The sequence below is a fragment of the Anarrhichthys ocellatus genome, unplaced genomic scaffold (genome assembly GCF_004355925.1).
Source record: "Anarrhichthys ocellatus isolate YVR2014 unplaced genomic scaffold, GSC_Weel_1.0 scaffold86, whole genome shotgun sequence".
Classification (NCBI taxonomy): domain Eukaryota; kingdom Metazoa; phylum Chordata; class Actinopteri; order Perciformes; family Anarhichadidae; genus Anarrhichthys; species Anarrhichthys ocellatus.
This window is the reverse complement of record NW_022280116.1, coordinates 1,864,432-1,878,510: the sequence shown is the minus strand read 5'-3', so window position 1 is coordinate 1,878,510 and position 14,079 is coordinate 1,864,432. Positions and strand designations below refer to the sequence as shown.

The 14,079-nt window shown below is 44.3% G+C and overlaps 1 protein-coding gene across 1 annotated transcript in view; it reads left to right on the top strand.

Annotated features, from left to right (window-relative positions):
- The window catches only part of igfbp5b (insulin-like growth factor binding protein 5b), a 15,087-nt gene extending 1,662 nt beyond the window's left edge, over nucleotides 1-13,425 (top strand). The window contains exons 2-4 of the mRNA XM_031875067.1: nucleotides 8,337-8,551; nucleotides 8,746-8,865; nucleotides 9,703-13,425. Coding sequence (XP_031730927.1) covers nucleotides 8,337-8,551; nucleotides 8,746-8,865; nucleotides 9,703-9,837 — 470 coding nt within the window. The 3' untranslated portion in view covers nucleotides 9,838-13,425. The remainder of the gene's footprint in view (nucleotides 1-8,336; nucleotides 8,552-8,745; nucleotides 8,866-9,702) is intronic.
- The last annotated feature ends 654 nt before the right edge of the window (nucleotides 13,426-14,079 follow it).

Sequence of the window (14,079 nt, the reverse complement as noted above, 5' to 3'; positions counted from 1 at the left end):
GGGGGGGGGGGGGGGGGGGGGGGGGGGGGGGGGGGGGGGGGGGGGGGCAGTGGCTGTCAAACTGCTGCCGAGCGAGACCCAGCAGTCTCTTAACAAAGATCCAAGGCAGTTTTATTATGGTTCCATTATAAGAGCGGCGCGAATTATTAAACGCATTCTGTTTAAGAGGTCTCACCGCTGGTGTTATCCCGACACCAAAAAAAAAGTCTAAACCGAGTGCGAAACTTTATGAAGATGTCTGTGCACGACATGATAGCGTATTTATGTAAGCTGCAATAAGAGGATAGGAACCCGTAAAGTGGTGCTTATTCTGCAAATTGCCGCCTTTAAAATCCACTCTTGTAACAAGTGTCTGCTCCGCCAGAGCGCATTACGCTTCTCCGTCTGTCATTTTTTTCGCCTTCTTTTTAATTATCATTCGCACCTTGAGACAGACGTAAAAATCTACCCGGACGTCATGAGGAAAGAGCCGATTCGTGTGTGTGTGTGTGTGTATGTACGACATGGGAATAAGCAATCGGGTGCCGCTCTGCAAAACGCATCGGGTCTCGTTAAAGCGGAATTTAGATAGATTTAGGTCTGCAGGCTGCCGCTAGCGTGGCGTTCAGAGTCGGATTACCACTAAATCTGTATGCCTGAGAGAGACGCAGAGGGGGGGGGGGGGGGAGAGGGAACGACACGGAGACAGTCACACAGGGGGAGTTAGAGAGTGGAGCCCTGAACGATTTAAGGTATTTCTTGCTGATGCGGAGGGGGGTCCACTCCACTGTCGCTCAAGAGTTTCAGCAGCTTGTCAACAACTAGATAAGTAGGTGGTAACCACAAAAGGGGTTTGGCCACATGCCTCATTCTATAAAATAGGCTGCCACTGGGGCTCATTTTGGGCTGTTGACAAGAGTCATTAGGCTGCTTGCACCCAGCGAGCAGAACACCGCTCCGCTTAATGACATTACAGCCTAACGGAGGTTTTGTCCGCGAGCGTCACTGTTTTAAGACAAGTGCGCAGCAGCAAACCTCACTTGGCGAGGCAATGGACGGGGAACTGAGACAAAGTGAAGGTGGGCTCTCGGGTCCTGTGCGTTTTTTTGCTCTTATCGGGCGGGGCTGCGTGGGCGTGCGTTTTCTGTGTGGTTGTTGTGAATGAAGACGCCTCGGGCTGTTTTGTCTCACTCTGGCTTCGCACACTAAACACACACACACACACACACACACACACACACACACACACACACACAGTTCCTGACTTCTTTGTTGGCCCACAGAGGTAAATCAGAGCATCTTTTCCTGCCTCTGGCACTGCTTTCATTGCATGGGCGCTCAGTCACAACGCAGTGATTCAGCAGAATGCCTTTGGCTCTCTCTCTCTCTCTCTCTCTCTCTCTCTCTCTCTCTGCTCTGAAGGGCCTTCTGTCAAATTGGCTCCACAGACTGGTACTGGTGAGGTGAGCTTCTGGTTTCCTGTGGTGTGGGGTTGCAGCTGTCAGTGTGCTGTACCAGCTGAGCAAGCCAAACAGTGGGAGGAGGAGCTCAAGTGTCCGCAGCCTACTAAATATTGACTGGGGCAGCCAAACAATGGGAGAGAGGAATCTTTGCTATCCTTACTTTACAGCTCTCAGAAAAAGAATCCTGGCCATCGCTCTGTGCCCGGGTTCGCGTCCCAGCGGTGCGCTAATTCACGTATTGCTCCTGCGCTTTGACCCCAGGGGTTGCTTGGGTTGTAAGGCACAGGAGGTGGTGTGTTGTGTGGGGGCCCCTCTCCGACTTTGTTAGCCCCCTACGAGTGAATCAGGCCCCGGACAGCTTTCCAAAAGATATGACTTCATAGCAGCAGGCCCCCTCTGCAGCAGGCCCCCTTATGTTTTAAACGGATTGCTCTTTGCCAAGAAACAAAAGATGATTAGGGAGTGGTTCCAAATCAAGAATACTCCACTATGCCCCCTTATTAGCATAGCAACAGGAAACCTGGTGCCTTTACTGACAACTTTAATATTTTGCATTTGTCTTGACTCTTTGCATGTGTGCCGACGTGCTTTTAGCTGCGTCGGAGTTTGTGATTTTTCAAACGTCGCATTGTTCCGTTATCGGTATTACAATCACGAGTGAGTCACGCAACTGCGGACTTCTGATGCCTCGCCGAAGTACTTCACATATGCGCGGTCGCGTCGCCTTGTCGTGTCTAAGCACTGTACAGAATCACTTGTCATCACGTACTTTTAGAAAACTTTTTTAAGAATTTTTTTGAGAATAGCCATCTGCTTTTTTTTAGTTTTTTCTTCCACAGCCTCCCTGACACAGCTGGTTACTGGGTCGTATAGCTGAGGGATCAAAGCCAGTGGTAAAATGCCGATTCTCTCCGAGCGTAGACTGTGGGCTAATGCGAACAAAGCGGCCGTGCTCCCGACTGCCGTGGACATCGCGTGCTCATGCAGACATGCCGCGTTAGATATAGCCCCCGTCACGTGTGGGCCCCAGCTGCCTGACAGCTTTCGTGACGGGCTCATGCGAAAGGAAAGACTGTATGTGGCTTTTCCATCCATCTCACCTTGAACGTCTGAGACAGCGCAGTGGAAGCTTAGCATGCTGCAACTGATCCGTTGCAGGTGCTCGGAAGAATTATTTGAAAGGTCACTTTGCAAAGATGTCCCACGAGGACTTAAAACAAAAACAAAACAAAAAAAAGCACGAGATTTGGTGGAAAAATGTGACACCAGGAAAGCGCAGAGAACCCATTTCTCACATGGGACATCGATACGACTGATGTAGAACGAAGTACGGTCATATGCGCAGGCTCCAGCGCCAGCGAGCGCGTAACCTTTTTGGCACACTTTGCCTGATTTCTTTCCTGTAAAACTCTACAGTGGTATTCGTACAGCTTATTGGTCACTGACACCTTTAGCCTGCTGGTGGCAACAGCTGTGAAAGAAATCTGCGCTTTCGCTGTAGTCTTTCTTCGCTGGGAGCATGTGATTCAATAAAGGCGAGGGATGGCCACATGCTGGGCTTAAAGATGATGTCGCATGAGCTGTCACCTAACCTGTGTACTGTGATCCCACCTCCCAACACCTGGTCACATGCTAACATGGTGTGAGAAAGGACTAAAAATAGGCCTTTTTGGGTTTCTCAGGATTTGGGAAACAATAGAGGCTCCAGGGACTTCTCTGAAATGCTGGTGCCGTCTGAGAATGTGAGACAACTAAGAATTAAGTGAAGCTTTTGTTTGTCCCTGACGGGGTGGGTAGGCTCATCCTTGGCATTGAAAAGTTCTTCCTGCTAAATGCTTTGGAATAATTGAAATTGCCTCATTGTTGATGCCGAGTTTTGTTGTCAAAATAACGTTCCAATACATCCAATTCTTGCCCACCGTTATGCTGCAAAAATCAATTGATTAACATTGATGTCAGTTTGCCTGCCCACTGTGATGCTTTTTTTTTAATGCTGCTTGGAGATCAGCTTTGTGCTGCACAGGCAGGAGCGCTTGACTCGGGCGAGTTAGGACATCGTTACACCCGGCAATTGTCTTGTGGTTATGGCGACCCAAAAAAAGAGGTTGCGTCTGTCCGTGCGGCTTGTTGAAAAACCCAAACTCAGATGGATGAGACCTCAGACCGAAATTGTTGTTGCTGCTATTTATACCCGAGCATTCAGAAAAGCAGGAAACTTTTTGATTGCAATGAACATATTCTGCGCGCACAATACCGTGGGAAGAGTGGTTTCCTGCATTTTTTCAGGAGCCGGCTGAGACCACGCACGGGGTCGAGCAACAGAAGCTCCATAGCAACAACAGGACATGCGACAAAACATAATTCTCCTCACACTTCACCCTTACACTATCATGGACAGAACATTTGATAAGGCCCACATTTTCTTTCTGCTCCAACTGGTTTGGAATGGAGCCTTTTTTTCCAGTCATCAGCCACTCTGTCTTCTCATGTAACCGGGCTTCGTGCACTAGCTGTCAAGTCATGTGCAGAGGGTGTATCTTTGCTTGTCACTTTATAAAAATCCAACACGCCACCCGTGCCACAGCGTTTTTACTGCAGTGATGCTAACTTTTCAATTTTATCTGCAAACTATTTTGCCGCCTAAGAGTTTTAAAAGCCTCTATGACCCATATGTCCTTTGGTCATCTGGACTTAACTTTTCTGCCGCTGTGCACACATATCCCCAGTGACTTGCACAACTCCTCTGCTTTCTTCACACCTCCCTTTCTGCTCTAGAAACTGCAGGGTTATCAGGCCGTGGCCTTGCTTTCAAAAATGAAGTAGTCTGAGGCCGAAGGATGGTTTTACTAACGTTGTGCTTTTTATGACACAGGCCCTCGGGCTCATTTATCCCGACATTATCTTGTCTTACCCCCTGTTGAGATTAGACAGCACCTCTATTCACCTCTATTTCAGATGCGGCGCGGAGACGCAATTAATCAAAGGCGGGACATAACAAAGGCGGTGTAATGCTGGTAAATCCAATGAAAGGTGGGAAACTCTATTGTCCTTGCTTTTTTTTTTTTTGCTGTCTAACTAGTATTATTATAGTCCTAAAATCCAAAGGGAGAGAAGACAAGGCAGCTTATCTTTCATTCTTGGACCGTTGCCCGCAAGAAACTTGGGATATTCATGAGGCATAATTGTGTGCAGATGTTAATTTTTAAACAGAAATGTATCAGGTGCACCTCCTTTGGCTACTCAGCTCCTCTCATCCTAATGAAATCTTTAGCTCGAGCAGAGAAAGAGAGAGAGAGAGAGAGATAGATAGCGGCACAGCTTTGGGCTCAGCTGAATGGAAGAGCTGCACATGACTTGGCTCACTTGGCACACGTCCAGCGTCCTGGCTGAGTTTCAGGAGTTAAACACAGACCCTGTAAGCCTCCTTTACAAGCTGGGTACCCTGAGCATGGAAAAACTGAGTTTTTGTGGCTGCACCGAATAGCCCACTTCAGAAAAGATGAATTTGGCAATTTTGTGAGTGGAGGATAAAAAGAAGTCAGGCAGCATTGTCTTCACAAAAACTATTTAGTTTCTCTTGAATGCAGTTGGAAAACCTTTCTTTCTGTCCTATGTTACCAACAAGAGACATTTTCAAAGTGACTTAACTTGTAAGGTGAATATAATCGATGTGCCACGGCTCAGACCTCTCCTAGTCGGGCCATTTGTATTCTCGAATGGGATTACACATGAAACAAGAATGCACAGTAAAAAAAAAAAAAAACAGCCTTCTTTTTCATATTTCATTGCCAAATATGCGGCATTTCAATTAAGCACCCTGAGAAATGACTGAGCCGTGCAGCAGAAAATGCAGAGTTTTTCCACAGTGGTCACATGCACGGGCGTACGTAGGAATGCTGGTTTGACGTATTTATTTATAGCGAGTAATAGCCTCGTAGTCTGAGCGGGGGAGACACAAGGACATATCTAAACACAAACCAAGGCCTGCCAAGTCATGAGTTGTGAGATTAATTTCAAAGAGACGGCAGTGTAGCGCAGAAGCCAAAGACCCAATTCTGGTAATCACACTCCCCCCCCTCCCCTCCCTTACCCTCCCAGAGACTCCAGACGCTCATGCTGTGTCAGGGCTCTTTGAACATCAGTTTTTCGGAACTTGTGTCCTTGTTTCGTCTCAGTGCCTTTCTCTGCGGTGGCTGTGTACCAACAGGCCAGTCAGCGAAGTTATGGAAACTTGTTGAATAATTTATTTCCCCAGCCTATTCTCTCTTGTCCGTGTACGAGTATGGAAGTTGATTTGTCTTTTAGCAGCAGTTGGCCATACAGTCCGCGGCCAACATTCCTCTCTGGTTCAGTGCTTCTGGCCCTGTGCACCGCGGCGGGTTTCCTTGTCAGATAAATATAACCAGGGTCATCCACTGGCACCATCGCTTCGGCCAGTTGGGGCCTGGCAAAGTCCCCACAATAACTCTGTACTTATGGAACAGCTAAGCCAAATGTGGGTGAGGGGGGGAGCTCAGGGTTTCTTTCTGTGCCCTCAAAGAACCTCTGGTTGGGGGTCCAGGCTTAAGAGGCTGAGCCCCCAACATAGGAGAGGGGGGGGGTCTAGGTTAAGGATAAAGGACCTCAACCTGTGAACATCCTATCAAGAGTCTATAGTGCCCCCCTAGGGGAGCTGAAATTACGTCTAAGCAGCACATAAAATGTGACAGAAATGTACAAGCATTTATACGAGTCTGCAGAGCAACTGGAATTTCCTCAGCCTGACATTTGAATCAGTTTAATGAGGGACACGTCGCGTAAAGTTACGACACTCAGAGGCCTTGGTCCCTGACGACGTTTAGCAGTCCAGATAACGTGTGACCACATTTTCCAGGCACTGCGAAGGCAGCCATGCAGCATGTGATGCAGTTTTCGCAAGTTGTAGTGGTCCGTTTCGCACACGAATATGCGCTGCCTGGTGTCTGTGTTTTTGTATTTACAGTATGTGTGACCTCAACTAACTTTAAGACCAACACGGCTCTGATACATTGAAGACATCGAAATACTTCTCTTGTTTTTATGGATTCAGAACAGATCTAACTGGCCTTACATGAATGGATGTTTGAAGATTACTTCTCTATAACTGTATAACAAGGTTGGAAGGTGGGGTTGGTGGGAGCTTAAACTCCTGTGTTAGCTGTAGGATTCCATCAGCTGTTGATCAGAGGTCCAGCCTCCTCTCCTCCATAAACAAATGGCAAGCAACAGTTGGTGACACAGACCCCGGGAAAAGCACCTGGTATTGTATTCAAGTGAGAAGGAATAATAAGCTGCAAACTTTCACATCTCCGATTTGTGCAGATATCAAATGATAGTTTTTTTCAGTGACTGTAAAAATGTTGCAATCATATATCTACATTTCACTGGTTCCTCGTAATACTTAATTATGGGTCTATGATGACTGTTAGATCAGACATTACCGTTTACAGAGTTATTTTACATTCCTGAATTCTATGTTCATATTTATGTTCATTTTAAGACTAGTTTCATCACGCAATAATGCTGGAGATTAAATAAACAAACGTGGGGGAAATTCCCACTTAAAAAGTAGCGCAATGACAAACAGCTCCAAGTCTTTTTTCCAATACTGATTTTAACAGTGATTTTTTTTGCCCACAATTTTCATCGTCCCCAGGGGTCTTATCAATTACCGTTTGACCAACAATGGATTAACACATCGGACACAAATGCTTCACTGTCTTCACAACTACATCTCAATCTCGGAACCCATCGGCTATCAGTCTGATCTCTAAGGGCAATATCAGGGCCAATACTTCCTTTTTCTGCGCAGTGCTCACGTTTACAATTCGATTAGCAACTTTAGACATGAGTTGGAGTTGAGAGACAACGTGTTCGTCCAGATAGTTTCACTAGTAGCACAGTAGTCTACACACAAATTTGTTGCCTAAGGCTAAGCCATCGTAGGACAATGGGGTGGGTTCCAAGGTTGCATTTCGGCAATGTTTTCTGACTTCTTTTGCTCTCCACACGGACTGTTTACCTGCATTCAACCAAAGCCTGCTCGAACGTGATTGGTCAATACTACTCAGACTACAGACGGAAACCTTGATTATTAACTTAACCAAAAACTATCTCCAAGACCATTCTTAATGTCGTTAACTAATACATTGTATGAGCTCACTTTGTGAAATTTATTCTAAAACTGTGCTGATTCGAATTGTTATATAAAACAAGGGATCAAGTGACTGTGTACTGTGAAAACTAACTATCAACAACTTTGCACTTCCTGACCCTCAGCTCTAGAAATTATACTAGCACCGTTCGGCTCTTTGACAACTTTACTGTTTAGTTTCTGTCACAACTTTCATTAATCTCACTTTGACCTGCAGCAGACAGCTGTTCATAGCAAAAATGCTCTGATAATCCCACTGTACACTATCTGCCCAGGACCAAACAGCAGTCAGACAAAGTTAGTAAATAGCTGCTGAACATAGTAGAGGATTTAGGAGCTACAAAGTCAGATATATCGCTCAGGAGATGGTGGAGACCAAAACAGAGCTAAAATGAGAGTGAATATTTGACTGACATTTGCCGATGCAGATGAATGCAAATGTCTGTTGAATGTGTTCAGATGCCATTTTCTGCATGTTCATAACATCTTTATATCGTGATAATATGGCTAAGTTTTCACTTTGAGTAGAAGCTTTAAGTGAAGCAATTCTATTGAATCCATTCACACTTCTCTTAATTTCCAGCAGAGGGCAGGCACAACTTGCCAGCCAGTGCCAAACATTTTCTCACATTATGGTTTATTCTATTGAAAATAACACATTGCAAGTCATATATTGTTTAAAAAATGTGACAATGAACTGTATTCTATTTGCTCTGCTGCAGAACGTGAGTCTCGAGAACATGAGGACACCATTACCACAGAGATTACAGAGGAGCTGCAGCAAGCTAAAGTGCCACTCCTTCCCAAAGACATTGTGAACAGTAAAAAAGTCCATGCGCTGCGCAAGGAGCAGAAGAGGAAGCTCGGCAAACAGCGCTCCATGGGCTCCCCCATGGACTACTCCCCTCTACCCATTGACAAGCATGAGCCCGAATTTGTAAGTTTTCAATGTTATGTTAATTCTGTATAATTTTTAAAGCAATTTTTAGAATGTGAACATTTCGGACCTCGATGACTCCTAGTGGTATTATCTAGCAATAGAAGCTAAACGTTATATCTTAATACACTTTTAATTTGAGTTTTGATCTAAGTGAGAGCGCCTTTGTAACCCTGCGCCGTCTTACCCCAAAGGGTCCATGCAGGAGAAAACTGGATGGGATCATTCAGGGAATGAAGGACACTTCTCGTGTAATGGCTCTGTCTTTGTACCTTCCAAACTGTGACAGAAAAGGATTCTTCAAGCGCAAGCAGGTGAGTTTGCTTTGACTTCGCATTGATATCTTGCAAATATGCTTTCTCTTTCCCCCACCATTCCAAGTAGGCTACTGTACCTTTTAAGGTCACTACAGCATTTCAAAAAAACATTTTTTATTTCAGTGGATTTGCTTGCGGGGGCAAATTACATCAGCAACAACTTTGGTCACTGAACTGTTAGCGACGAGCTAATAAGCTTGCTAACTGACAGTTAGCAATAGAGTTGTTCAGACACCGATACCAGTATCGGAAATACCTAAACCACTGGATAAGGTATTGACGAGTACACAAGTCTACGCACCAAGCCAATATCACGCTATCTTATCATTCATCATCTCATTTACGCGACACAGGAACAGCAACATGTGTCGCTAGCTACTCGACCCGTACATCCTTCCCGATCGGCATTGCCATCTGCAGCAAGATGGCTCACTCGTTTTCTACTTTCAGCTTCAGGAAAAATTATTGCTCGATGATGGAAGTAGTGAGGCGTCACGTCACGTTAGAATCTGTATCAGGAAGGACAAAATGGTATCGGAGATGGTATCTCTAGTTAGCAAGCAAGCTAGTTTGAAGAGCTTTAGTAGCCAAGATTGTGACTGACGAGCCCCAACATGTTCATGGCTGCCTGAGGTATTAAGCATTAGCTTTCCTGCTACAACAGTTCACCAATTTTGAGTAGTCCCTATATCAACAAGCTGTTAGCCTTTTTCCTGAAGACGTGCAAATACATTTTTTTGTCCCGTTTTTTTGCCGTGACAGGGCCTTCAACCACCTTGTCCAACTATTGCAGTGGTTTTCACCAAAACTATAATCTTGTTTTCTGGCCCACAGTGCAAGCCATCTCGTGGCCGCAAACGAGGCATCTGCTGGTGTGTGGACAAGTACGGCGTTCAGCTCCCTGGCACAGACTACAGTGGCGGGGACATTCAATGTAAGGACCTGGAGAACAGCAACAACAACGAGTAAAAAGGGGAGGACCACCCTTGACCCCCCCCACCCTCCCTCCCCACCCATAACTGCCACGTGACCCAGGGCCCACTCCTCCTCTCTGAATCACATCTGAATGCTCCACCCTCCATTGGCTTCAAGATTTTTTTTATTATTTTATTTTCAAATTGAGGAAAAAAAGGAAGAAAAAAAAAAATCAGAAAGAAAGACCAGGCTGAAAAAAAGACACCTGTATTTTTTTTTCTTTTCTTTTCTGTTGTTGACCAAGCGCTCATCTTCAAATGAGGGGAAAAATGTCTCAGAAGATTTACTAGATCCTTTGACTATTGCTCATGGGACCCCTTGTATGAAGCGGATCCCCTGGCTGCAGATCATGAAAATATATGCACACAATGGATATCATTTTTATAGAAGCTTGGGGGTTTCAATACAATACTTTGTATGATGTAAAATTAACACAAAATCATTGTGAAGAAAATCTAAAATTATCAGGCACATTGATTGAAAACAGAGCAGTTTTAGGCTGTGGAACATGATGCCACTGTGGAACTGTTGATTGGCAGAGTAATTTGGTTTTTTTATCTGTTTTCCAAAAGAAAAAAAAAAGAAACAATAGATAGGGATATGCTGTAACAGTTGACTCTATCTGGATATGTGGTTCTGTCAGAGCACTTATGAATAGGGGAACCTGCTTAGGTATGTGTACCTTCACAAAATGATGCGTGCATGAATGCGTGTATGTGTACAGTGCGTGTGTGTGGTATGTATCTGCCTGTGTTGGTGTATGATGGAGCCTATTACAAAAAGAATGTCCTTTTTTTTTCTCTTTTGTTTGATTTTGTCACAACAAGTATTGCTAGCGCTTGAAGTGGTCTTTGGGCTGGCCTCTATAACCGATGTAAAGTATGTCTCGGGATACGGAGCGTTTTGAAACAAAAGAGTAAGCAGATCGTCACAGATGAACCTATGTAAGTGGCTCTTCGACAATGTAGCTAGCCTGATATGCCAACTGTGCCTATTTAAAAAGACACTGCCATGCGGGGCGACACAGACAGCTTAGAGAGCGCTGACTCTACCGGTGAAATAAAGTATTTTCAGCTTAAGCAATGGGACTCAAGTTTGACTTCGATCTTTCGAGTTGAGTGCATAATCAAACTTGCCAGTCGGGCCAGTTGCCTCTCTGATTCAGTTGTGTGAAGTGGAGTTTTGTATGGTTTTGTTTGCGCTGTTTTCTTTGCCTTCAGTGAAGTAAAGACCGCCCACTTTTGAGCCATGTTCCTTTATCAAGTGGTTTCCCCTCAGTACTGCTACTACAGTGTAACCATGGTGTATTACATTACTTTTAAATATAGTTATTGAATGTTGTTTTACCTGTAGAAACATAGTATGACAACAATGTAAATTTACTTGGAAAAAAAAAAAAAAAACGACTTTAGCCTGTAAAGAATTAGTTCCTTGTAGCCTGTCAGGAGAATGGCCCAGAGTCATTAGGCTACGGGGCAGTCAAAGAAGCTAACCCTCTGGAAGCCTTCTGCTTACATGCCTCCATGCAAAGGTTGTACATCTAAGGGGAGCATGATCAAGGCAAAAAGGTTACAGGTTATAACAGGGTCATTTAAGTTAAGTTCTTCTCTCTGTGTGCAAGTCACAGTGCCTTCCTACATGCAATTACATTTAAACAGTGACGTGAAAGTGACATGGATATTAAACTGGGCAATTCTATTTATTCACACAACCCCCTCCCCCCAAAAAAATATATAAATAATAATCAAGAGGTCTAGGCTTAGTTCTGATTAAGAGAGGAACAATGATCATAAAGGTCCTGTAAATGGTGTCAGCATAACGAATTGCAAAATCCACATGTTATATCAGCCTGAACCTCGGGACAATTCTGGACAAGATGACGTGTGAGGAGCTGCTGTGCAAACCGCAGCCAGTTAGACCTCCCTCCGCTCTTTCTTTGATAAGCTACAATTCTTGCTTTTTCATCTGAATGCCAATGTATATCATTGCCAGAGAGGGGAAGCCAAAGGATGTTTGGAGGTAAATCAACCATTTCCTTCCGAAAGAGAAATGATGAAAGTGCATCCTAAATGGCTTCCGGTTGTGAATATATTATCAAGGCTCCTTGCCCCACTTCCAACACCAAATCCCCACTACCACTTTCGAAAAATAAAGCAGCTTGCACTTATTTCAGTTACTCACTATTGATATTGACACACTACGACTTCCTAAGATGTGGTATCATGAAGTTGGTGGAACAAGAAAAAAGACAAAAAGAAAAAAAGAAAAAAAAACAGCCACAAAAGCTAAATGTTGTGTTATCTTGTGCTAACCTTTTAAAGGTGGTGCTTTGAGGTAATATTTATCGACAGGGGCTGTGCAGCCCATGCCAGGGACCTCCAATACAGCAACATCCTTTAGGGACAAATAGATTTTAAAGTAACACGCAGCTAGAGATGTTCTCATGGCCAATTGCACAGAGATGAGAGTTGGAGAGAGGAGATAAGAGCGACGGAGGGGAAAGGAGAGAGGACGAGCGAGCGCCATGGGCAGTGGTCATAATCAGGGCCTAGCCACTTCCCCGATATGGGGTCACCAATTGCATGACATTAGATACAGTTAGCAAGACAGTCACCAGGAGTCATGGAAATCTGGGGAATGCAATACTGGAACCAAGAATAGAGTGTCACTTCAATTTGATACTCTTGAGTGGAAAATGTATCTGATATCTGGGACCATTCACTGTTTGGGTCAATCAAGTGTGTGAATACTTCAGTGTTCCAGGTATACTTTTCTTTTGTTTGTTTGGATTGCAGGTTGAGGTTCAGGCTTAAGAAGAATAGTCTCTACTAGTGTTGGTGACTTCCTGTTTGCCGCGCCTGTTTGCGAGTACCGACTTCCTCAGGTTTCACATCTCCTACTTGGTTTAAACTCATATTCACATTTCATACTTCAGTAGTACAGTAACGACAGTACAGCTTTTCTTCTGAGTACATAACACTTTCCGGATGTAATGAGTCAATACAATTGGTTTTCATAATTTGGTGTTCACTGGCTTGTGAAATGGACCCATCGGTGGCAGGAGGATAGTGGGAATGGTCAGTATTTGGAACTACATAAAACAAATGGGAAAGAAAAGACAAAAAATCTCAAATTATTAAAAGTGAATATCACTGTGTAATATTTATTCAACTTGTAATTTATGTACTCTTTTAACCTTTGTCTTTTTTTTTTTTGTTATGACAAAGCATTTATTTAAATAAAGTTATGTATTCATTTAAACACTCTGGTGAGGTTTTCATTTCTAGTGTTGCATTTGTTTGAGAGGAGCGAGTAGACACTAAAATGGCTTGAAACGTACATTTTGGAGTGGAGTCATCCTGGTAGTTAGCACTGACTAATCTCCGAGGCACGAGCTGATAAACCTCTTAGACATAAGTCTGAGACACCCAGGCTAGCCCACAAGGATCTCATGCAGGATGTGACTTTAAAAAGCCTCGCCCGAGGGCAAGTCACCTGGTTTTCAACACCGTAGTCAAAAGATTGCACAGGAACAAGGAAGTCATTTAACATGAGTTTGAACTTCAAGGGGGGGGGGGGGGGATAACATCTAGTGAGACCAGCTCACTATTCAAATGACTGGGAGGAAGGGATTTGTAGCCTGGGGGAGGATTCATGTGGATGAAAACCTACTTTTATCACCACTCCTCTGAGTAATGTCCATTCATAAAGACACACACATGCAGCTAAAAGTGCATACATGGACACAAGGTGTGGACAGAATCTGAGGCAGGAAAGCTATGGAAGGTCTGGCAGATATAGCAACATTCACACTCACAAACCCACATATTTGTCACACTGCTTTTTTGAATAACATCATGAGGCCACCTGGTTAGGTGAAGATTTAAAACACTAATTATATCAGCTCTCGATGAGCAATTCGTTTTGAATTTTATAGCATGCACAAACACTCGTAAGGATAAAACTATTGAAGGAGTTTCTAAGAACCTGTGTGTGCATCTCCACTGAGGGATGTCTGGTCATTTTTATTCCCTCGTGGATTCCAGGAAGTGACAGAAAGGGACTTTTCTTTTTGGGGGCCACCAAATTCTTCTTCCTGGGGAACTCAGGACTTTGACCATAACCAGATGTGGGTGACTGATGCAGGGCATGAAAGGGTGGAGGGCACATCAGATCAAGGCTGCCGTAAAGGTTGTTGTGGTGTGTCTGTGTGCATACATGCAGAAGGGAGGGCAC